This window comes from Acanthopagrus latus, chromosome 23, assembly GCF_904848185.1.
Source record: "Acanthopagrus latus isolate v.2019 chromosome 23, fAcaLat1.1, whole genome shotgun sequence".
NCBI classification, from domain to species: domain Eukaryota; kingdom Metazoa; phylum Chordata; class Actinopteri; order Spariformes; family Sparidae; genus Acanthopagrus; species Acanthopagrus latus.
Window position 1 is genome coordinate 5000342 of NC_051061.1, and position 24055 is coordinate 5024396.

At 43.2% G+C, this 24055-nt stretch overlaps 2 protein-coding genes across 5 annotated transcripts in view; both read left to right on the plus strand.

Moving 5' to 3' along the window:
- The window catches only part of pkn1b (protein kinase N1b), a 35162-nt gene extending 28472 nt beyond the window's left edge, over window positions 1–6690 (plus strand). For all 3 annotated transcript variants that reach the window (XM_037088391.1, XM_037088390.1, XM_037088389.1), the window contains exons 12-22: window positions 257–347; window positions 2122–2213; window positions 2646–2718; window positions 3080–3171; window positions 3308–3484; window positions 3666–3728; window positions 3844–3920; window positions 4104–4246; window positions 5079–5186; window positions 5347–5427; window positions 5503–6690. In XM_037088391.1, coding sequence (XP_036944286.1) covers window positions 257–347; window positions 2122–2213; window positions 2646–2718; window positions 3080–3171; window positions 3308–3484; window positions 3666–3728; window positions 3844–3920; window positions 4104–4246; window positions 5079–5186; window positions 5347–5427; window positions 5503–5706 — 1201 coding nt within the window. In that variant the 3' untranslated portion in view covers window positions 5707–6690. The remainder of the gene's footprint in view (window positions 1–256; window positions 348–2121; window positions 2214–2645; window positions 2719–3079; window positions 3172–3307; window positions 3485–3665; window positions 3729–3843; window positions 3921–4103; window positions 4247–5078; window positions 5187–5346; window positions 5428–5502) is intronic.
- Window positions 6691–10204: 3514 nt separating this feature from the next.
- engl (endoglin, like) lies at window positions 10205–23367 on the plus strand. 2 transcript variants are annotated; one of them, XM_037090280.1, is made up of 17 exons: window positions 10205–10606; window positions 11986–12107; window positions 12446–12618; window positions 13650–13787; window positions 13920–14094; window positions 14800–14971; window positions 15066–15210; window positions 15300–15492; window positions 15753–15928; window positions 16827–16982; window positions 18447–18530; window positions 18614–18865; window positions 19504–19992; window positions 20677–20821; window positions 20900–21001; window positions 21474–21585; window positions 22720–23367. In XM_037090280.1, exons 2-16 carry the CDS (start codon window positions 12038–12040, stop codon window positions 21581–21583), a joined length of 2580 nt encoding a protein of 859 aa, XP_036946175.1. In that variant the 5' UTR covers window positions 10205–10606; window positions 11986–12037; the 3' UTR covers window positions 21584–21585; window positions 22720–23367. The 2 variants fall into 2 exon arrangements, with proteins under 2 accessions (XP_036946175.1, XP_036946174.1); XM_037090279.1 differs by having other exon boundaries at window positions 10206–10722.
- Window positions 23368–24055: the final 688 nt, after the last annotated feature.

Below are 24055 nucleotides of genomic sequence, written 5' to 3' on the forward strand. Positions count from 1 at the left end.
AGGGTTGCATTGGTTTACTTTGCTATTAAATCAATGGTAAAGCTCATGTATGGAGCCTCAAGAGTGAACCAACGAAGTTCTGAAAAGTTGATTTCGTTGCCTGAATGTGTAGCTTTTTAAACCTCAGTTCCTTGGCAAAGTACTCTGCAACAGAGCTTTTTGCTCATTTCCTTTTTTCACACATTAATCATTTTCCTCCACACTGTTGACTTACGGTTTCAGATTTGTTTTCTTTATTTTGTTTGTGTGTCTGCAGAGAAATCTCGGTGGAGAAGCTGAATCTGGAAGGCACCTCACCTCCCAAAGCTGAAATCAGGAGAGATGTGGTGGATGCACCGGCTCCCTTGGTGAGTGAATGAGAGAGAGAGAGAGATGGATGGATGCCAAAGAGGGGAAACAGAGGCAAAGATGGGCATCTTAAAACTATCATGTTACTATTTTGCTCACTTCCTACCTGAGGCTTTTGGCTTGTGAACAGTGCTCCAGTCATAGGCCACTGCACTGTGTGCTGTAGTGAAATCTAAGACAGAGCAGGGGCCTGACAAGAGAGAGAGGGAGAGAGGAGAGGATGAGTAATTAGAGAAGTGAAGAACTGAAAACTCAGGGAGACAGCTTTAATGAGATGTAATTGGATGGAGGGGAGCTTTAATTCGATCAAGGCCAAATCCCTGTTAGTTTCCCAGTGTGAGGAACACAATCTGCAGAGGGCGATAATGTGGGAGAGAGGAAACAGAGGGGTGGCACAAAGAAAACCATGAAGGAGAGGAAGTCATTCAGAGAGAAATAACTGGAGCAGACGACATTTAGAGATGGTGGGACAGTAAAACAAAAAAAAGCATTGGAAAGATTAATTAAAAGGTGTAGGACAAAGGCACAGCTTTTTGACGTCAACCATACTAACACCAACATGTGGTTCTTATCACACTTCTTTAGAATTGTCCATTAACTTATTTTGTAAACTTACAAAGTGTGCTACACATTTTCAGTTCCTTTTACAATGATATTTGTAATAATAATCTGTTATAAATGTAGTCCTGACCCCTTGTTTTCTTGTATGTCTGTATTCCTTTGTAGCTGTATTGCTATTTGCACACTTTAAACAGCTCTTTGATACATACTATCAACCATATCTGAACTGTAGGGCCTCCGTGGGTTAATTGGCTCTCGAAACTTATGTTTTATTTAATAATATTGATGCAAAAAAAGGGATTTGTATCGTTTTTTGCTTTCTCTTACCCCTATACTATATAAATCCTTAATTTCCTTAGTATTCGATTAGATTTTGACATGTATGCTTTGATATGATTTAGATATGAATTTTCCAGCATCATTTTTTATCTACAGTAACACTTATGTCCACTCACTACATTTGCAGCACCAGCGATCGTACTCAGTCTTGCTTTATAGGCAGTTAGATACAAGTAAAGCATTTCTTAAAAAGCTTTAATTCCTTTTCCACGGTTCCAAAAGTTGTTTGAAATTCTTACCATAAAAAGATACATTTTACATTTTGGAAAACTTATAAATATAATAAATGTACAAAATGGGCCAAACACTGAGCCTTGAGGAACCCCACAACCCCTTCAATAATTCTGAATTTACATGTTAACCTAAAATAAGAAAGATTGAATTTGATCTCACCGTCTAAATTATGAATTATAACACTGACTTTGCAAACCTTGTGCAACATGCTTTGGTAATACAGTGCTTAATTCCGATGACACAAATAAAGCAGATTTGAATTTTAGAGACCCGAGCAGCAGACAAACAGAATTAGGTGAGCACACAGAGAGTCAGGGAGGGCCTGTGGCAGATGGTGTGTTCAATAGGGGTTGAAGTATTAGGGGATTAATTACTCTGATGTTTTTTAGACAACTAATTAGCATTGAGGAAGGAGGGGAGGAGCGAGGCTGTCGGCCAGCAGGGGATCTGGCAAACAGCACGATGAGCTCCTCTAACTGTCTGTCTGTCTGCTGTGACTGAAGGTCGTTACAGATGTTACAAATCATTTAGTCCCCATTTCTCCCTCGTGTTTCTGATACTCCCTTTCTGTCATCTTTCCTGCTCATAATCATTTCCTCCTCCCTTCTTCTCCTCCTCCATCTCTGTGGTGTTTCACAGGAACAGACGCCAGTCATTGAGCCCCCTTCCACGCCGGATGTCCCTGTTCATGAGCAGCCAACCAGATCGCTGTCCCAGAACTCTTTACGCAGGTGCAGAGACACACAGGGACCTATCTGTCGCTCACACACACACACACACACACACACACACACACACACACATACACACACTTATACACAAAAACCACACCTGAGCATATCTTTTTGCAATATGGCCAACACAGCATGACAGCAGAAACACACCCCCACACACAATATGGTCCTGTGTTGTAGCTTCTTTTTTTATAACACCTGGTATTAAAGCCAAGTCATCATTAATGTGGCTTAGAGCATATGTCACAACAAATGAGAAATGTGCTGGAGGCTGAAACAGAATAAAAACAGCCAGAGTCACACACTGGACAGGGTTAGCCCTTTTACAAAGCACAGTGTTGCTGACCATACGAGGTACATTTAAGCATGACATCATGTTGTGTTGTGTTGCATGCGCTGCCTTTAATCTGCCTATAATCTCTCTCTCAGACCCAGCAGCGGCCCTCTGTCCCTGCAGGACTTCAAGCTGATAGCAGTGCTCGGCAGGGGTCACTTTGGGAAGGTACTCACACTTCATGTTTCCTCACAGAATTAATAAAAATAACACTGCAAATCAAAAGGCTACATTTTCTTCTTTAGAAACTACTCTCGTCACTGCACTGTCTATACTTGGATTTAAATAAAATACGACCTTAGTTGTCCCCTTTTATAATTTATCGTTTTAGATATTCAAAGCTGCACAAACCAATGTTTTGAAATTAAATGACTGTGTGTTGTGTTAAGTTTTTGACAATGTATGCCTGTAGCAGCTCGGGCTTGAATCTCACAGACAGAGTCAGAAAGAATTGAGAGATGGACTTTCACAATGTTGGTTTTGGTCTTAACATGATATTTGACAGTAGCAAAAATCGAAATCTCTTCAGGTGTTGCTGTCGGAATACAAACGGTCAGGCAGCCAGTACGCCATCAAAGCCCTGAAGAAGGGAGACATCGTCGCGAGGGATGAAGTGGAAAGGTAAACGTACACGACGCCGTGACCTCAACCTCGAGTCTCAGCTTCACGACGAAGCTCATCCACCTCATAATTACACCTCGTACCGTAATTACTGTCTCATACGCACCCCCCTCCGCTCCCCTCTGTCTGTCTCCAGTCTGATGTGTGAGAAGCGGATCTTTGAGACCGTCAACGGCTCCCACCACCCCTTCCTGGTCAACCTGTTTGCATGTTTCCAGACGCCAGAACATGTGTGTTTTGTCATGGAGTACACCGCAGGAGGAGACCTCATGATGCACATACATGCAGACGTCTTTTCTGAGCCACGTGCTGTGTGAGTTCTGCTGTGTGTGTGTTGTGTGTGTGTGTGTGTGTGTGTTAAAGAGAAGAAAGGGGACGTGTGTGCCTTCTTGGAAAGCTCCATGCTCTGTGTCTGTCTATGCATCCGTTAATTAAAGAATCATCAGCATGTACCAGTGGGTGTGTTAAACCTCTGTCTTGTGTTTATCCAACAGGTTCTACTCAGCTTGTGTCGTCTTGGGTCTGCAGTTCCTTCATGACCATAAGATTGTGTATCGGTGCGTACTTTTATTGTCTCTACATATGGGATGTACTCTACAACAGGGATATGACCTCTCTCTCTTTTAACAACAATCAATATTTGGCATAAATCGTCTTCCTTTTCTGTGTCAGGGATCTTAAATTGGACAACCTGCTGCTCGACACAGACGGTTTTGTGAAGATAGCAGACTTTGGGCTCTGTAAAGAAGGTGAGTGTTCATCATTTATTCATCATATTGGCCCTCCACAAATGCTAGATGAGGAAATGTTCCATACATTAGGGGAAATTGAGTTTCTTACTGTAGATGACTTATTTTGGCTCATCATCTCCGCAGTCAGTAATTCTCTGTCTTCACCCCTTTCTTTCGTCTCATCTCATTTCTCGTGCTGAGGCATGGGTTATGGGGACCGGACCAGCACATTCTGTGGGACCCCTGAGTTTCTGGCCCCGGAGGTGCTGACAGACACGTCATACACCAGAGCTGTGGACTGGTGGGGCCTCGGGGTGCTCATCTATGAGATGTTGGTCGGTGAGGTAAGAATGCAGAGATGAAGATGATATATCAAAGATGATATAATGCATCTAATCTATGTCCAGGGACATGAGCATAGTTGCAGTTAAAAATAAGATAATCGGCAGGATGTTTGACAATCCTCTTTTTTGCTTTTCATGTTGAAATATGCACATTTCAGCTCTACAGTACATGCAACTAGACATTATTGGTTACTCATCACTTAGACAACAAATCAAGTGTGTAAGCCTCAATACGGGGAGATGTGTGTCCGCTATTTCTTTGCTAGAACCAGTTGCTAGGCAACAGCAGAGACTCCAGGAAGTTACTGGACCTGGCCAAGAAATAGTCACATGACCCCCATTAAAAAGCTAATTTTTACACTTTTTGTATGTTTTGAACAAACAAGATGTTTTCTCCATTTCCAGTCGTTATGTTGAGCTAAGCTAACTGGCAGCTGGTAGTCGCTTTGTATTAAGTGTTATCGATCGTCTTATCAAACTGTAACTGAGTGAATAAGCCTATTTCCCAAAATGCTTTCTGGCTTAAAACTGAACTATTGATCTTCAATAAGAGAGTCAGTGACACCGGGCCCAAGGTGTTTAGAGCTAAAAGTGGAATGAACAGCTGATAGATGGAAAATGTGCACTCTCAGTAAAGACAGAAAGAAACAAGCATGCAGAAAAATATCACACTGAGAAAAGTGGAAAGCACAAGCAGTATGAGCTGTGATGGGAGGAATAAATATTTGAGATACTGGAATCCTTCTGACATATATAATTGAGTTGAGATTGTTGAAGGCAGGAGGTATGATAGGTAATGCAATTTAAAATAATGTGTGTCACTTTCTTTCAGTCTCCATTCCCAGGTGACGATGAGGAGGAGGTTTTCGACAGCATAGTGAACGATGAGGTGCGCTATCCCCGCTTCCTCTCCACCGAAGCCATCGGCATCATGAGACGGGTAAAACTCCTCTATGTTACTCTGCCGTTTTGTTTTGTTTTGGTTTTTTTGCTATAAAGTTAAAGCTCCACATGTGACAAAGTAGTTTTGGTCACTTATCACAAAGAATTGTATGTAAATGATGAAGTATTATTACTTTGTGCTTTTGTTTGGTTGCTAGTTGTTGAGAAGGAATCCTGAAAGACGTCTGGGCTCTGGAGAAAAAGATGCCGAAGATGTTAAAAAACAACCTTTCTTCAGGGTGAGTGTCGAGTTTTAAATCTCTGTGTTATCGCAGTGGATTTTGGTGAGAAACTAAATGTGAGTGTCGTTTTAGAATATGGACTGGGAGGCCCTCCTTCAGAGGAAGGTCCCACCGCCGTTCGTCCCGACCATCGGAGGAAAGGAAGATGTCAGCAACTTTGACGTGGAGTTCACAGCTGAGGCTCCCACCCTCACGCCGCCCCGCGAGCGCCGCACCCTCAATCGCAAGGAGCAGGACTACTTCAAGGATTTTGACTATGTATCCGACCTCTGCTAGGGTCAGAGGTCACAGGGTTCTTAGCTGCCCACTGCCAGCCACAGACTCTGAAATGAGACGGAGAAGTGACGGCTGACTTTGTCCTGCACAGGGAGGGAGAGAGAGACTCGGTTGCGATGAGAGGCGAGGATTACTCTTACTCTGTCCTCCTCCTCTCTGTATGTTTGTGTTTTCAATGGATGGAGGACCGGCTGCGCCGAGTGTGTGTGACTGAGGATCAGCAGATTCTGATCGCCCGTTACACACACACATAGTGTCACGGATCTGCCGACCCCGAGATCAGCAGATCCGTGACACGAGTGGCTTTTAGAGGAGGAGGAAGTGGTCCTGATAGCATAAAATAATCCAGATTATGTAACAAGTGGTGGATGAGAGGATGGACCCGACTGTCTGTCCTGCCTGGCAACACACTGAAGCAAAAAAGAAAAAAAAAGAAATCAGCAATTGTACCGGAAATGCTCAGAGAGAGTGAAAATCAGTTATTCTGACAGGAAGCAGTTTGTCTCGTTCCTTCCTGCACTTGCTCTCGTCTCTTGTCCTTTTATCTCTGCTGTTTGTTGCTGCTAAGTGTGCGTTTCGCTGTGTACGGTGTCCCTGCCTCAGTCATGAATGTATCCACATCATGCACCACCTGTACATTTACACACGGGGGAGCCAGAGCAAAGAGAAAACATCTGCCAACTTCTGATCAGAGCTGCTGCTGCCGCCTGCTGGCAACAGCAGAGCGAAGAGAGGGAGGAGAGTCTGCGCTCCATCCCACCCAGACACCTTCTTCATCATCGTCTCCTCGTGTCCGCCGTCTTTCGGTACAACACAGATTTTTTAACTACAATCATTTTTCAATGACCACATGAAAGCTTTTACAAATTTTATTCTTTTTTTGTGATTTATAGTTTTTTTTTGTTCCCTCCGTCTGTGTTTCTTCCTCTGTCATTTGCTGGTGAAATGTGTTGGAACTGTGACTCAGTAAAGATGTGAACTCAACACAGAAGCGGTGATCATTGAATTCATCACGTGTTCCATTGTGAGCTCCTTTAAACCTCGCTGTGTCTCCAGATCCTCTCTACAGTTTCCCAAATCCCCCTGAATGCATCTCTAGCGTCGCCCTGTGGTAGATGTCATTTTTTAGTAAAATGTCTCAATGACTCCAAGATGGATTGCCATAACATTTTTGCACCGACATTCATGTTCCCCTAGGGATGAGTTGTAATGTAAGTGATGCATCATCAGGGCAAATTTTTAATTTCCCCAGTACTTCACTTTCTGACCAATTTCCTGCAAAACTAATGACAAATTCCATCATCCTCATCTCTACTTTGTGTTCAGTGCTAAACAGCCAACATTAGCATGACAACACATTCAGCTAACTAGCCTGGCTGTAGGCTCCTAGTCTTTTTAAGATCGACACTTCAGAAACTAGCAGGTGTATTCAACAGCCAGATTTCCGTGCTTTCAAAATGATTAAGTCTTTATGTGCAGCTATAAAAGTCTTGTTTTGGACAATGTAAGAAGTAAATGGATTTCAGGATTTCCTTTTCTTTCCTTTCCACTTCACTGGCAGCTGCTGGCAGCTTCCTGAGGCAACGCCTGGGCCAAAACACAGCAAAAAAACACAGCAAATGTCACTGAATCAAAGAAAAGGACAGTCAGTCACTACCTTAATCCATGACAGCTGAGAATTTTGTATTTATTTTTTTTTTCCTCAGGCTGATTTTTCCATTTAGAGAAGATGACAATAGGGCTATGATTAAAACTGAGCTGTAATGGTCCTCATATACTTTTTCCTCATATGACATGATTTATCCTTCAGATACAGTAATCCAGAGGTAATGCAGATAGTGGAAAACACAAGTTTTCTGATATCAGGACAGATCCACTCTGTAGTTCTGGTCAAGAAATTTAGTAAAAAAAAAACCAAGAAGATCTTTATTGACTGACTTTTCATGCCTAAACAAACTAAATAAACAAATTCTCTTCATCTTCTTGACCAAATTAACTTCACTAACACCTCTCTAGCTTCAAACAGTGTTCTGGGGACTGTTTATTTTTCTGAGAACAGCTTGCGTATTGAGTAATGGAACCAAAATATAAAAATCATAATGGAACTGTGCTCCCGGCCACAGTAGGACTTTACCAAATTGATAATGTAGCCATTTAAATCCTGAATCTGAATTTTCCCAGCAAAACTACGTAGTGCCCCTTTACACCTCACCAGTTGATGTCCACATCAGTTCTTCACCCTCACAGAAGCTCGGACGGACTTTGCGGGCGTGACAAGCTCGTAAAACTCAAATACGAGGCCTAAAAATGCCGAGCCAGCTTTGCAGCACTTTGGTAAAAATATTTTCCATTTCTGAGGCATCAGTGGGATGAAGGCAGACCAGTGCAGAGCCAGGCCGTCGGTTGTAATTAATGGTGTCCTGAAATGGCCGTCATTGAAGACATTCTTTGGAATTATTAGTGGGAATGGCAGTGGACGCAGAGGCAAATGTAGCCGAAAAGTGCAAAACACACACACACAGATTGTACACTAGTTACAGCAAATCACTTTTATTGTCACACACACAGTGCACGTACGATAAATATAAAGATAATGAATATGATTAAATAAAACTATATAGCCAGTAAACAATGTGGTTGAGGTGTTTAGCAGACCCTGTTGGAAATGCCCTGAACAACACAGAAAGACTGAACTTTGATTTGACTGCATCTTTGATTGTGCCAAAAGTAAAATACCGTATATAACGTATAATAGCAGCATTTACGTCTCAGAAAAGCATTCTAACAGCGTGGCCAAAAAATGTTGTTCTCCCCTGTGTAAGTATAACTTCGAAGATTTGCATCAAATGAACATTAAAGGACCGCTCCAGCGATCATGTTCTGCACTTTGAAATAGTTGTGGGGACTAACAAGTGACAACTGCTGCAGCAGAGGCCCTTATATCTCGACTCTTGACGTCCCCGGTATGAATCAAACTCCAGAGATCCTACCACTCCCATAATGCAGCTCTATAGGTTTATACTCCCACTGCCTGGTAGATCAAATTACACACCTACTTTTCATTAAAAGATATGCAGCATCGGTCCCAGTAACCACATGTGGGTATTTGCGAGTGGTCAGGCCCCCACATGGGTGACCCATATTGGGTGATTCCCACAGAGACCACACGCGTGTGGAGGTCTAGCAGACCTCACTGGGACGTGTTTCAGTCAGGTAGACATCGTGTCACAAATGTAAATACTGCACGACTGAGCTCAAGTTGATGAACTGTTGCTTCTACTGTGTGTCAGGGAAAGACATACCACGATTTTATTTTGAATCTCTTCTGTCTTATATATTTTAGGAGAAAAGGATATGAATTGTAATATTTATTCACATGTGTGATGTTATCATCATTCCAATGAAGAGGAGATGGTTAATATCTGCCACAGTTCTTGGCGTTTGGACGTGAGCGATTACATGCACACTGCATCCAAACTGGGAAACTTCTTCACGTCCGCTGATGAACGACAGTCCCAGAACCTGTTTAAAGCTGCAACACTGCCAACATCTGGACTGATGTGGCGCAGCAGACTGTGGGGACATGTGCATCCAGTGTAGGTTAACTGGACCTGATGACTTTGAGGTGTAACACAGATGACCCCCTGATGACATCATCAGGGTTTTACTTGTCAAAGCTCCTCTTCAGCCATAAGAATCATAATGGAACTGTCCTCCCAGCCACAGTAGGATCCTCTGTGCAGGGCTGGAACTAGACTTTTATATAACGGGTGGCCAGAGGGTGGACACAGCTTATCCTCTCGATCCATTGTGACTTGAAACAAGTGTATTCTGCCTTCTCGCAACAGGAGCTGCAGTTGGACTGGCACCTGAGGTGTCCAATCAGGTTCCAGAGGTTTCCAGTGCTACCCAGGCCGCCCCTCTATCTCCACCCCGTCTCTGCGATGAATAAATGTACATGTGTAAAGTCAGTGACGTGCCCCTTTAAACAAGTGTTTTTTCCTTGACATGGATTAAACAAGTAGCCCTACTCACTGACAGCCCACGACAGGAAACATGGTACAAGTGAATCTGGATCTAGTTGGGAAACTCATGAGTGCAGTGTCCTGAAGCTTTCACTGGCCTCATCAACTTCTCTGATGTGCTGTTTACTTTGGAAGAGTTGATCCAGAGGAACATTAAAAAAAAAAAAAAAAAAAAATGAAACTGAAAATATGATCCATGTCATGAATGCTTCAGATGTCTCTATGTTTGTGTGTGTGTGTGTGTGTGTGTGTGTGTGTGTGTGTGTGTGTGTGTGTGTGTGTGTGATGCCTCTGTTTACCCCCCTCCCTGACCTTTCACCTGCCAGTCAAGCTCCTGAGGCCCACCCTCGTCCTCCTCCATCCCTCCCACCTCCCCTCCTCCCCTCCTCCTCTCCTCCTCCTCTCCCCGCAGCCCTCCTTCCTGTTGCCATCTAGGCTCGGGGACGTTCTCGGGGCCTTTTATTCCTCTCCTCGCCTTCTCTCTCTCCACTCTGTCACACCATCCCACAGGCCCTCCCCATTGCCCCCTTTAATTGTGTCATCACAGCTCCTCCTCTCCTCCCACTCGCCGCGTAAAATGATTTTTTTTTTCTTCACTGAGAAATGTTTCCCAGAAAAAAAAAGTCGCACCTCAGCTGGATGAGGACGCCTGACTCGACACGCTGCTGAGAAGCTCCAGTGTGTGTTTTTGTGTTTTTGTGGGTGTTTTTCTTTGCGCGGTTGGAGACGTGGAGGGTTGCGCGCGACTGCGTGGTCGTGTGTGTGTGTGTGTGTGTGTGTGTTTAGGAAATGAGGGGGGCGTGTGTTGGAGCTGTGAACACAGCGGTGCAACAGCTGGATCAGCAGTCCGCCCGTCCCTCCGCGCAGCGCCGCAGGTGAGTTCAACTCGTCTCCTCTGAACTTCAGTAACAGACACACAGACAGACGATCTGAAGCAGAACGGTGCGCACATGTGTCACTACAAAGTCCTCAGCCCGCTGGAAACTTCACGGTAGGTGTTTGCCAGATGGTGTTACTTTACGCACGACATGAAGTTGTAATTCAGTGTCATGGACTTGTGCGGCTTCAAACAGTCAGGTCATGGAATGTCTTTGTGCTCTAATATGAAACTAAATGTATGAATTATTTAAGAGTCGACTGTAGCAGACGAAGACTGTCTGATTTAATATTCTTCTTCTTGACAAGATGATATAGGTGATGTGATTTTCATTTGCATCGGGAAAAAGCTACAGAGCTCTATGGAAGACAAATTCTGCCGACAAAAAAAAAAAATGAATTTAGTCGATGATAAAAATGAAATACAAAATTAAAACTTTTTGTGTCACCATCACATCATTTTACTTTACGGTTGACCTATCTCCAAATATTGATATTTACCTCATAATTTCAGTGTCTTGTTTTCTAAGATTTCTGATGAAGTCAAAAATTACTTGATTGTTGATTCACATCTAATAATCCTGACTTGTTGTCCACGTCCTTTCATGTCGGTCTGTGTCTTTTTAAAAAAGAAAAAAAAAAAAGTAACACATGCTGCATAACCATTTGCCCTTTGAGGACAAATAAAGTTGAACTTGTCAATTAATCTGCTATTTATTTTCTCAATTAACTGACCGATCAGTTTGTCTATGAATTATCAACAAACACTTGACTTACTATAACAAAATATTAAATGTTTACTTCATAATGTTGAAGTAAATGAAAGTAAATGTCATCAAACAAACATGACTTGTTTTCCCATGTTTATGTCAGAATTAGGACAAGATTTTGACTTATCCTGAGCATTTTTGCATGTATGAGGACTTTTGTTTTTTCTCCTAACATTAATGGACTTCCATATAGATAGATGGTTAAATGAAATGCAACTAAAACAGGCTAATCATTTTGTCTATAAAATGTCAGAAAATGGTGAAGAGTGCTCTTTATAATTCCCACAGCTCAACGGGATGTGTTCAAGGTGCTTGTTTTAGTCGATCATCTGTCCAAATACGCTCAGTTTGACATCATGCGTGACAGAGAAAAGCTGTGAATCCTCACATTTTGAAAAGTGGAACCTTGATGGATGAATGAAGCACTTGGTGGATTGTCAGAGAAGTCGCCGGTTTGTTTTCTTCAGCTCGATTAATCTACATGGAACTGTCTTGGCACATATTATCTTGCTGTGTGTTTTTCTCTCATAGACCTGCACTGAATGCACTAAAGCTTGTGTGTTAGTTATGCGCTGTGTGTCATGATGTGCGGTCTTGTGTCTGTGCAGGATGTTGCCACAGGGGTCATCACATTAAGTCAGTCTTAGTGGCCAAACGCTCATGATGCCTTCACTGTCTGGGCTTGGATGGACTGCATACTGTCTCCTTCTGCTCTGGAGGCAAACGTCTGGTAAGAACACTATCAGGACTTTTCCATTACATGTATCACAATAAAACATGATTGTGTGAATGTGTTTGAGGACTTTCAAAGTAACAAATGTCATACTTTCACTGCTCAAGCAGCTACAAGTCAAAGGTCTTCATTTTCAAGTGTCAGAACGAAACCGAAAATTGTTGCATAGTTTCTTCTGGGAATTTGTCCAGTCCCCTCGGGCAAGGATTTTAGCTCAGAGTGCACACATCAGCCTGTCTGTTGTGGGACCCACACAACAGCATGGAGAGGAGGCGGGTGAAAGAAATCCATTATTATTAAAGTTCATATTCATGGCGTCTGCTGTTCATCCTCAGCTCACAGCGTGGAGATGCGATGTTCGGCGGCCGCCCCAGTTGGGGAGCTGCACCCCGTTCAGGGCCTGCTGGAGAGGTTCGAGGCCGGTCCGGGCTGCGCCGCCAGAGAGCGTGGGAACAAGGAAACTCACGTCATCGCAGTGGGGAGGGTGACAAACAGCCCTGAGAACAAGGTGATGATGAGCTTTCAGTTCCCAAAGAGATCAAACCAGAGACTTTTAAGAAACGAGGTGAACAATGCCTTTAAGTGTGTCACATAAACATTAGCTGCTTAATAAAACATAATACAACATAAGCGGCTAGTTGTCAGGTGGGTGTTTGTTCGCAAACCTGGGATGAAATCATTATAAAAGCCTTCACTCAAACTGGATGTTCAACAGAGCATATCAGTTTATAATACGGTGGAGTGACCAATGAAATAAAAAGCTTTACACTTGTCCTTTAACCTCATGTTTATATCTGTCTACTATTTTCTCCAAGCATGTAGCTGTCAATGCTAACAAAAGTTAGCTAGCTAATGCTACAGGGTCTTTGCTCCTTCACAACACTGTGTTCATCAATAAGCAAGTATATGTTTTCTTCTAGGGCCACAAAAGGATTTTTAAAAAGTCTTGGACTTGATGTAACCCTTGACATTTTGACGACATGCGTTAATTAGTGTCTCATTTCTCACGACGTCAAACAACCTAAATTAAAAACTTCAAGGTCGTGCTGGCTAGCTAACCTTGCTAATGTTAGCTCGATGGCTAAAAACACTTTTGCGACCGTTACGAGAGTTAATGCACGGATGCTGCAGCAGTCTGCCATACAGGATTATTAACATTAGATATGCTGGGTGGTGTAGTTTTATGACAAAGGTTAGCTTTAGCATGGGACTGAAGTGGTTGGTGCACAGTGTGTTTAGCTAGCTGTTTGTACAGGTCAAAAGACATACAAAGCTTTTAGTTTGTTACTAAAGGTTTTTTGTTTGTTAAATATTTTGTTTGAAGGTTAAATAAAAAATATAAATCATGATATTTCCTTTATATAATCTATTTCAATAATTGAACTAACAAAAAAATGTACTGTATGTATTCAGCTATAGAAGTACAGTGGTCTCTCTTCTGCTATACACATTGAACATACATGAAGTTTGAACACACGATGACTGAGGACTGGCTTCATGACTGTACAACATCTCACCCTTTTCCCCTCCTGCCTGCAGGTGACGGTGCTGCTGAAGCCCTTGTCTTTGTCCCCCTCACCGCTCAGAGCGCCCCGACTGCTGCTCAGCTCCAAGCTCCCATTCACCTGGTGGCTGGAGGCTGAGCGGCTGCCCCCCAACCTCCCGGTGCTGGTGCAGGTCAGCCACAGTGTGCTGAGACATCCTCAGTGTCACTGCCAGCTCTCATTTGACTGGATATATCAAAGGCAGAAGGTGTTTTTCTGTTCCATTACTTTCATTAACATGAGGTTTTCCTCCTCGTCTTTTTAGATATCGCCAAACTCCAGCGTACACTCACACAGCCTGGATCTGCATGTCCAGGTGGTGCATTCGCTGCCTTTTCATCCACGTGCGCTGCACCGCTGGGCTCTGAAACATCACGGCAGCCTGTCCTCTCTGACACACACCACACATGGGAATCGAGTCTACGTCCCGCTGGGAGAAGGTGAGGCGTCAAGACATTAAATATCATATTGATGATAAATCATATTCAGCCATCATGCCATCCTTGGTGGTTTGAGGTTCAAACTTTATTCACAATGTATTCACAATGTGCTGTCTATCATTTTAAGGCACAGTTATTAGTCGCTCTGTCTTATCAGGTTAAGAATTGTTGTTGTTAAAAGAATTGCTGAAAAGAATTGTTTGAATATATTATGTGGGATATTTACTTTCTTGTAGAGAGTTTGATGAGATTATTGTAGTCTGTTCTATAAATAAATAAAAGCCATCGGCCGGCATATTGGCTAGAAACAGGGGGAAACAGCTAGCAGGGCTCTATCATAAGTAAAAAAAAAATGAATAAATAGATAAAAAATAAACAAACACATGAAATGAAAAGTGGCAAATGCACTATTTTATACAGGTTTAACAAATGTGACAGGAGCTGGATAGAGCCAGGCTAGCTGTTTCTACCTGTCTCAAGTCATTATGCTAAGCTAACTGACTGCTGGCTGTAAAGTCAGATTTAGTTTACAGCCAGCCAGTTGTATCAGTCTCATCTAACTCTCTACAGGAAAGCCAAACAAAAGTATTTCCCAAACTTTGCTGTAACCTAAACATTAGTGTGCGCTGTTTCTCTTTGGTGAAGAAAGGTATTGTGAAACTTCCACTTCCCTCTTCAGAAAAAAAAACTCCCTGTGTCCCACAGATCCCACCCTGCCTGATGTGTGCCAGCTGCAGCCCATGTTCCTCTCTCACAACTACATGACCTCTGACCTGCAGCAACAGGAAGTGCAGGGCTGCACCAACACGCCAGCAGGTGGGGACAACCCTGAGGTCCACGTGATCAAGCTCCATTCGGCGGGCTCGGGGCTCTGTGGGTGAGAACACGCAGCCTCCGCTCGATCATACAGGATCAGGCCTATGTACAGCCATGTAAAGTCAGGTCCTCTCCGCTCTCTCCGTCTTCTTCAGCTCTCTCCAGGTGGAGGTGATTGTCTCTCTTGTGCCCCTGGTGGCCAACTCAAAGACCCAGAAGGTTGTGCTGATTCTCAGCAGCTCAGCGCCAGTCAACTGGGCCATAGTTGCTCATGGTGTCCGAGGTCATGTCTCTGTTCATGTAAGGGCCCCGCCCCTTTCTGTTTCAAAATATATCGCTTAAGATTACATATATGTTATTTTGTCTATTTGCCTGTCTTGCCTCTGTAGTCCTCTAACAGTGTGTCCCCACCCTTCCCGCCTGAGCCCGACCTGACCCTGTCCAGCGTACTCAGCCCTGACCTGTCCACCATACCTGATCTTCTCATGTGGGCCAGAGAGAGCGGCTACACCAGGGTGACCTCATACACTGAGGCTGACCTGGCCAATCGCTTCGTGATCCAGCTGGCCGGGGGCGGGACAGGTCAGGACCCCTGTGTGTCTCTTGTTTCCATCACTGTGTGAGTGACCTGAACGTTTCAGCTTTGTTTTTATTATCCACCAAGGGTGCTTTTTTTTTTTTTTTCATTTCCTTCACGTATAGGAGAATTACTTGCTTGGAATGAGAATGAGAAATGAAAGCTGGACTATTTCCATCGGTGCATATAGGTTGAATGAACGGTACTGAAGTGTAGGTGCGAGTATTTAATATCCCCGTGTGTCTCCTCTCTGTCTGTGCCACAGACGCGGTGGCTGTGATGAATCCTCTGGTTGTGAGGCCTCTCTGGGCGGAGGAGCGCAGGCTGAGGCAGTGGCTGAACGGTGGAGGCCGAGCAGGAGGAGGAGGAGGCCGAGAGAGTTTCACAGTGCAGTGTGAGGACGGACGCCTCAGCGTGACCGTGGAGCAGCACATCCTGCAGGTCTTCATACCTCAGCATTAGATGTAAACAATTTATAAAGGAAGAAGCTAGCTAGCCCGACTGGATATCGCCTGTACGAGGGTAGTGTCACCATCAGATTACGTAGGTGTGTTTAGTTTAAACTTGCAACCAAACTATAATCATGACTTAAATATGTTGCCATTTTTAAAAAAAATATCCTGTCAACATCATATTTAAAGGTGCTCTATATAGTTTTGGGGAAGAAATTTTAATCAGATTTAAAAAAACAAACTGAAAGGACAACACTATGTCACACTATTTTACTTGTTTATATGTGGCAGACCCTGCCACCTAGAGCTTGTTTTATTTAGTTTATTCAGACATATGAAAAATAAGATCTTTGTCTTCTGATTAAAATGATTTTCCCAAAACTACGTAGTAAACCTTTAACCGGTAGGTATAAAACTATTTAATGTTGTGGCTCCTCAAGACTTTCCTAATGTTACTGGACCAAATAGACACAAATCTGAGAGTGAAACAAGCTATTTTTGGGGAGGCTGTGATGCTCAAAAAAAATGTATCAGCCTTTTACAGCCACTTCTTTCACAATGTAAGCTGATGGGAAAAAGTATTTTGGGCCCCAGTGCATTGTAATATGTTAAGTACCTGCATAACAAAAACCAGTAAGATTTTAAACATGTTGAACATCGTACCTGCTAAACAATAACGTGATAGCATCTTCACTGTGTGCAGGTAGCCAGAGTGTTATGGTCCAGCTCAAAGCAGCACTACATGCAGCCTTACAGATCACTGTTAAAAGTGCAATGCCTTGAACTAGTTTTTATTGTTCACCCAGCTATGTGTTCATCTTTCCAGTTATACAGTAAGATTATTCAGTTTGAAAGTTACGTGGTCTGACATCAGTTCTGTCCTTCAGAGCTTGTCTGTCCCGGTGGCTTCAGTGACTCTCCGAGACTCCTCGTGCCAGGCTCAGTCCAATGGGAGCCATTTCCTGTTGGTGTTCCCAGTCATTTCCTGTGGGACTGAGGGTCTTCTCCTGAGACAGCCCAGACGAGTGCAGTACAAAAACATGGTGAGAGGAAAGTTTGGAAAGATACAGAAAATGTATGGTTAATTCTTTGCTATTATTCCACTTCGAAGAGATTTCAGTAGTCTGTGCTATGATTGTTCGATGTCATTATTACGCAAACCAACAGAATGACGCAGAGAGATGATGTGCTTTTAACAGTGCTAAAAACAAAAACTCAAAGCACATAATGGATGCTTTAAATTGCAGACAGTGGAAGTTGTCCCTGGTGAGACTCGCGACCCCGGTCATCATGACCAGAACACTGCTGCGTCAAAGCCTAAAATTATGATGCTGCACAGAAGCAAATTAAGTGAGAGAAAATCTCAGTTCGGAGGCAGGAAATTGGATGGGAGGAGGATGTGATGAGTGATCACAGACACCAGAGGTGGGAGGAGTAGGCGATGAAACACTAACTGAAAAGCATGTTTGCAAAAACACATGCACCTTACTTCTGTCTCGTTGACGGTAATAATCAGGTTTTGCCCCGGAGAGAGAGATTCCTGGCTTGAACATGAATAAGTTCCTGACAAAATAAAAGCATGGATAAAAGTTTAGGTTTAGCAGAGGATAGAAAATTACGGAAGCCCTAAAGGGCCATGCATTCATACATTTTATATCCCGAGCGGGATAGTTTTCTCGAGATCTCGAGATAACGAAACTTTGTTTTACTGAGATAATGATATAATTAATTTGAGATCTTGAGAAAACAAAACAATAGTGTAGTATATTAAATCATTGCAGGAAACATCATTCAGTGTAGCAATGTCAGAGGAGCAGGAGTATATTGATCACTGTTAGCAAGGCTTCAGCTGTATCGGCGGTGCAATCTAAATGAGCCTGATGTCGTTGTTAACTACATAGCTGACCATCTACGAGGTCCTGAGCGTCTCCATGGATACCAGATGCTCGGGACCTCGTAGTTGGTCAGCTTTGTAGTTAACGACGACACCAGCTCACTTAGATTGCGCCACCGATATAGCTGAAGCCTTGCTAACCATCTTTTTTGATTACGCACACTAATGTGTATATTATCTGTAATCCCACTGGTCAGCATGCTGTGTCACCTGTGTGTGATGGAAATCTCAGGCCTATCATATCACAGTCATTATCTTGAGATCTTGAATTAATTATCCCGTTATCCCGGGAAAACGGCAGTTGTTATTTCGAGATAATAACTCGAGATCTCGAGAAAACAAATGAAATTAACTTCTTGTCACGAGAAAAAGGAGGAAATAAAATAAACAGTATGAATGCATGGCCCTTTGGGGCTTCCGTAGAAAGGCGAATAAAGATGAGCTGAGTGGGAGTTGGGAGGTTTATTGTCGTTTATCTGCAGGAAACTATGCGACATCCAGCACTTAAAGGTCGGCTGTGAGGTTGCAGAGTGCAGCCAGCTAAATACTCCTCACCTCACTCTCCCCTACCATGGCCACTAAAAGCCATTCTTTCTCCCACCTTTCTGTCCAGGTGTTGTTGTGGAGAGACAAGCCTCAGACCGTTCTGGCACTCAGTGAGACCGAAAAGAAGTCCACAAGGCCGCTCGGCATACATGTAAGATGTCTTGATGTCTGTGTCTCCTTTCATAAATCTTCTCTGTTGTGCATTCAGTATTTTCTTGTTTCCCCCCCCATCAGTTCACCTGTTTGGCTGCAGTCCCAGCCTTCACCGGCCCTGCTGATGGTGTTGATGACGTAAACGCTTCGCATGCTGGGCCGGTCCCCTGGGCACCAGACGGCCCAGGGCCTGATCCGGGACCGAGCCACCCACCGACACCCAGACACAGATCCGGGCCTGCTCTTGTTTTGAGGCTTTTTGTCACTGAGAACTACGAGCAGAGACGGATCGGCCCCTGCGTAGTGACCGCAGACCACCGTGTCTATGCTGAGGTCTGAGTGTCTGTGTGTGTCGTATACTTCCTGTGTGTGTTTCCCGTCTTGACGAACGCCATCAACACCACATTCATACTTTAAACAAACAACAGGCAGCGTATCACTGCCAACTGCTTGTCACCATAGCTGCCGACATATGCCAGCATATGTTGTGTTTTAGTGCTGGCCTATGCTGGTTTTTTTCCAGCAGAGGTAACTTTTGAGTGGGACAGGATGAGTCTAGCTGGTTAGCGTGCTAGCTTCAGCGGATATCCCTGATAGTTAGTGTTACCCCAAAATATGAGAAAACTTCCTCAGTGTTGCAGGTGGCTTCTGCCCCTTTCAAAATAGAGTTTATGTGATTAATGGGAGAAAGAAACTTCTTCTCCGAAAAAGTTTTGACGTAGTGGACATGTTACTCATGCAGTATTACATTACAGCCATGTGTAACATAAGCTATACTGACAACTTCTGACACTTTGCATAGACTAATTTATTCACTCCAAACCAGACTTTTTTTTCCCTTTGTGCCACTTTAAGCGTTCACTTCAAATTCACTTGACGGTTGGATGAGAACGCAGCTAACAGAGTAAAGACTTCACGGTGCAACATCGTCTAAACATTTAACTTTCAATTTATCTCCTCGATCACTGCAGATTTCCGCCAAAGGGCCCTTCGTAGATGTCCTGGAGGTGAACTCCTGTGTGGTGTCTCCTGTGTCGGACCCGAAAAAGTCTCGTTTCTGGACTGTCATAAGCGGCGGCTGTTCCTCTGACCCCTCGCTGACGCTTGAGCTAAAAGATGAGGAGGAAGAAGAGGCCGAAAGTGATGGTGAACTTGAAGAGGAAAAGGAAGAGATGGAGCAACTGGAAAAAGTCTCATTCCGACACGGTGTTGACAGAGGAGCAAGAGAAGCTCCAGCAAGGAGCAGCACACATACGAGAGCAGAGCAGGAGACGCGGTCGGTGAGATTTAGTTTCATCCTGCGGCCAGTTTACAATGACTCCATGCAGTTCCTCCACTGCAGCCTTCGCCTGTGCGTCTCCGACTCAAGAAGAGGGGAACCCATCAAGGAGACAGTAAAGACGGGCTGTGAGGACGGGATACGAATCCCTCCACTCGTATCGAGGTCACGCAAACATCAGGTACAGAAAGAGTTAACACACTGGAGCCACATTTGTCATCGCCCTAATCAGTCTCAGAGTCTGGCACCCTGTCAAACACAATAACATGGAACATGGGACAGAGATAATCCTTCCAAGTTCATTACAAAAAAGTTCCCATCTGTGAAAACAATTTTTTAAGGAGCAGAATTAAAAAAAAGACACACACACACAAATTTTTTCAGTAGAATTGTTTTCATGTGTGGAACCGCTTGTAAAGAAAAACATTTTTAATCAGTTTCACAAAGGGAAAAAAAAAATCTCCTGAAAAAAACTTCCTCATTCCTCAGACATTTTTTTTTCTCCACTCGGTTCGAAACACAAAACTTTCTTCTCGTGAAAAAAAAACATATGTTTCCCTCACTTCCACACAACTTTTATCTCCATTCTACCTGTGTCATATACACGGGAGAGATCAGACTTACAAAATGCATCTGCGCACAAAAGATTACTCTCCATTTTCCCTCAGGGCTTCCGTAGACATGTAAAAACTGCCGGAAGAAAATCAAGCTGTATGAAAAAGCTACATCATGTTGATCACTACTTATTCCGGCCACCGACTTTAGTGAATCACAGTTTGTGCTTTTTGACACTCTCATGTTCACCTGCTGGTATCAGAGCGCTGTAACTCACACATGTGGGCCTTCTCTTGTGTTCCCCTCTCAGTGTGAGGTCAGAAACCTCTCCAGGCCCATGGTGGTCACCCAGCCTCTCAGTTCACTGGCACCCAAACTACTGATGCCCCCTGCTGGCCAAAGAACCAAGAGACTGAGCGTCTCCCCGGTGGCCAGTTCAGACCCGGAGCAAAGCGGTGAGTCTCACTTAAGTGGTCATTTTCCAATGTTACTGTTAAACTGTCTAACCTCTCGACACACACTCTTGTCTCCAGGCTCTGTGGTGCAGACAGGAACGCTGATGGGCGTTGTCTTCGCTGCCTTCGTGATGGGGGTCAGTCTGATGGCGGGTCTGTGGTGTATCTATCATCATACAGGTAATGAGATCAGCTTCCTTCTGTCGCTTAAAACTTATATCCATTAATATATATTTTGCTACTGTAGATCACAAAAACAATGTAACACAAGTAATTCAATATCCAGCCAGTTCACAAAAAGCTTTTGCATTCACTGTCTTGAAGGGAAATGTTGGTTTAGAGAGAATCCCAACTGAATTTGATGTCATTTTAATTTGTTCCATAGTTAAATTTTTGACCCGCAAAAATTAATCATCAGCCTCAGCTTAGTGTTTTTTTGTGCTAATTTGCAAACGTGAGCATGCTGAACATAGTTAACCTTTCACGTGCTTAACACTACAACAGCACAAATATCACATCCTAGTATCAAAGATGCAAGAAAAGAAAATGTTGACCTTGCAGGTTATGACATTAAACAGTATTAAATATTCTTTAAAGTGAACAGTTTCTTCTAATCTAACTCTTCTAATCTAAAATGAATGTGTTTTCAAAGCGGCACACTCAGCATCACTTGCAGAAGGTTGTTTAACGGACCAGACTCGCGAGGTCCAAAACATCTGGACTCCACCTTCACCATCTGATCAGTCCTCCAGTTCAGTGTAGAGGTAAGTTCTGATGGGGCCGAACATTTAAAGGGGAAATCCAACAACTGAACACATTAAAGTCTGTTTATGGGACTTGGCAAATAATGCTGCATATGTGAAATAAAGTTCTAGTGGTGTCCAGATAAATTGCCTCACTTGAGTCAGCATAGATCAGGTTATAACAATATTTTGCTGCTGGTTTAGAAAAGATGTGGAGTGCCAGACCTCGGCACCACACACTCATAGCTACATGGCAGTAGCATCTACTATCATTTCACACATGAATCTCTGTAAAATGAAACAACAAGATGAAACAGCGTTTGCATCATCACATGTACCGCAGGTCCGACAGAATTGCCTTGTAGTACGTGTTGGCTGATTGCAGAGGAGTTACCAGAAAAACCCAGAGACTTCTATCTCGTATTGGAAAGATGTGTGAACGATGACTAATCAGACCACATGTAACCACACAGATTATATGATTCTTACACCCATACCCAATTTTGGGCCTAATTTAAATTACATTATTATTATTATTATTATTATTATTATTATTATTATTATTATTATTATTATTATTATTATTATTATTATTCATTGCAACACAACTCATGTAGGAAACTGGTGTAAGATATCTTAATTACATACTAGGATGAAAAATGTTAAAAATCTCTTGAAGTGGTTCATAATTTTCTCGGTAACAAGTAATATTTGATTTCAAAGTCTGAAGGGACACACTGGCTTTTGGCAGCTAAATATCGTTTTTATAGGTATTCGCTTGTTGTTTTTATAATGCAGTACACACAGTACCATCCAAGCTATGCAACACAGTCAACACATTGCATCATTTTACACACACAAGTGCATGCTACACTGCTCCAGTCAGTCAGAAGTGTATCCGTCACGATCCCCCCCCCCCCCCCTTTTTTTCAAATTAAAATGCAGTCTTACAAGCTTTGAGTAAAAGTGTATGGGTTGCTCCAGCTGCATGGCACAAAGTGAGCCTGATGTCAGTGTGGTGTATTGAAAATAAACTGTGGTTGTTAAAAGCAGCAGCAGTTCGAGAAAATATATCAGCAGCAGAGCACCTGCAGATTTCAAACTCTGATATGCCAGATCTGTCTGAACCGTTTTATTCTTTCATCTCTTTCTCAGGATTTCCTCCCTGCAAATCTGAGAAAGGAGGACTGGGACAAAAGTTTTCACAACTTTGTGTGTGTGTGTGTGTGTGTGTGTGTGTGTGTGTGTGTGTGTGTGTGTGTGTGTGTGTGTGTGTGTGTGTGTGTGTGTGCGAGCGCGTGTGTGCATGCGTTTGTGTGTGTGTGTGTGTGCGTTTGTGTGTGCATGTGTGCGTGCGTGCATGCGTGCGTGTGCAGAATCTGTTGTGCAGTTCTCCCCGCGAGTATCACTGTGCAGCAGAAATGCAAGGTGACTGAAACCTTGTGAATACAGTAGCACCTACTCATCGCTGCATTGTGACAAGTCAGATGTTTGATTCAAAGTGAAACGTTGTTTGTTTGATGCTGCACGCTATCCTACATCAAGTCAGTTCATGATTGGATGGAGTGACTCAAACAGAAACCCCACTGGTGTCACTTTTGGAGACAGAACACAAGGTCAGAGATCAACTGAGAGGTGACTCTGTGTGCCCGTTTGAAGAGCTGATGTTTTACAGAGTCATTCTCTCTATTAGTGTTGTAACTGTGAATCAGCTGGATGTCAAAACTGCATGTGTTTTTTTCTGTCTGTGAATTATGGTGTGTTCATGCAGTAAACAAGGTGTATTAAAAGATCTCAAAGCCATGTTGACTCACGCTGTCACTCTCAAATCACACGCAGGCCGAATAAAACGAAGGACGTTAATGATGTGTTGTAATAAGGAGGTCATACAACACTGTAAAATGCATGTGTTTAAAGCATTAATGCATGAATTTTGGCATGTTGCTGATGAATGAAAGTACAGTAATCATGGTCTCTTCCAGAGAAGAATACTGTTAAGATGCTCTGGTATGTTAGCTGGAAGTGGTGGAATAATTGTACACCAGTAGACAACTTTTTCTGTTTCAACCTATCAAGTATACAGACTGCACAGTGTAATCCCCAGGTAACGGTGGAACAACTGGAAAAAATGTGGAACCTCAACACTGCAAAAGAAAAAGATCCCCGGGGAAAAAAATCAATAAATAAATAAAAAAGAGGGCGAGTGCTTGAAATCAAGGTGAACAGATGCACATTCGCTCAGTGGCGATGTTGTGTACAGGTGCCTTGCTCCAATTACCAGTGGCACTTGTGACGGTTCCAAACCGGCATTCCTTCTACTTGATCAGTAAGTAGCCAGACCTGCCAACTTCTAATATAACCAGGTGTTGTACTTAGCCTTTTCAGAGCGCTGAGATGAGTGTTTCAAAGTAAGATTCTTGCTGTTGTTTCTTGGCTTTGGACTGCAGCCAGGCTGTTAGCAGTGGCCATATTGCTAACACGGTCTTAGCGA

What these genes read in the sequence shown, in the direction of transcription:
- engl (XM_037090280.1), top strand. Translation starts at nt 12,038, where the DNA reads ATGATGCCTTCACTGTCTGGGCTTGGATGGACTGCATACTGTCTCCTT. An exon ending in CAAACAGCCCTGAGAACAAG is followed by an intron (nt 12,619 to 13,649) that starts GTGATGATGAGC and finishes TCCTGCCTGCAG; the next exon opens with GTGACGGTGCTGCTGAAGCC. An exon ending in ACCACCGTGTCTATGCTGAG is followed by an intron (nt 18,866 to 19,503) that starts GTCTGAGTGTCT and finishes CGATCACTGCAG; the next exon opens with ATTTCCGCCAAAGGGCCCTT.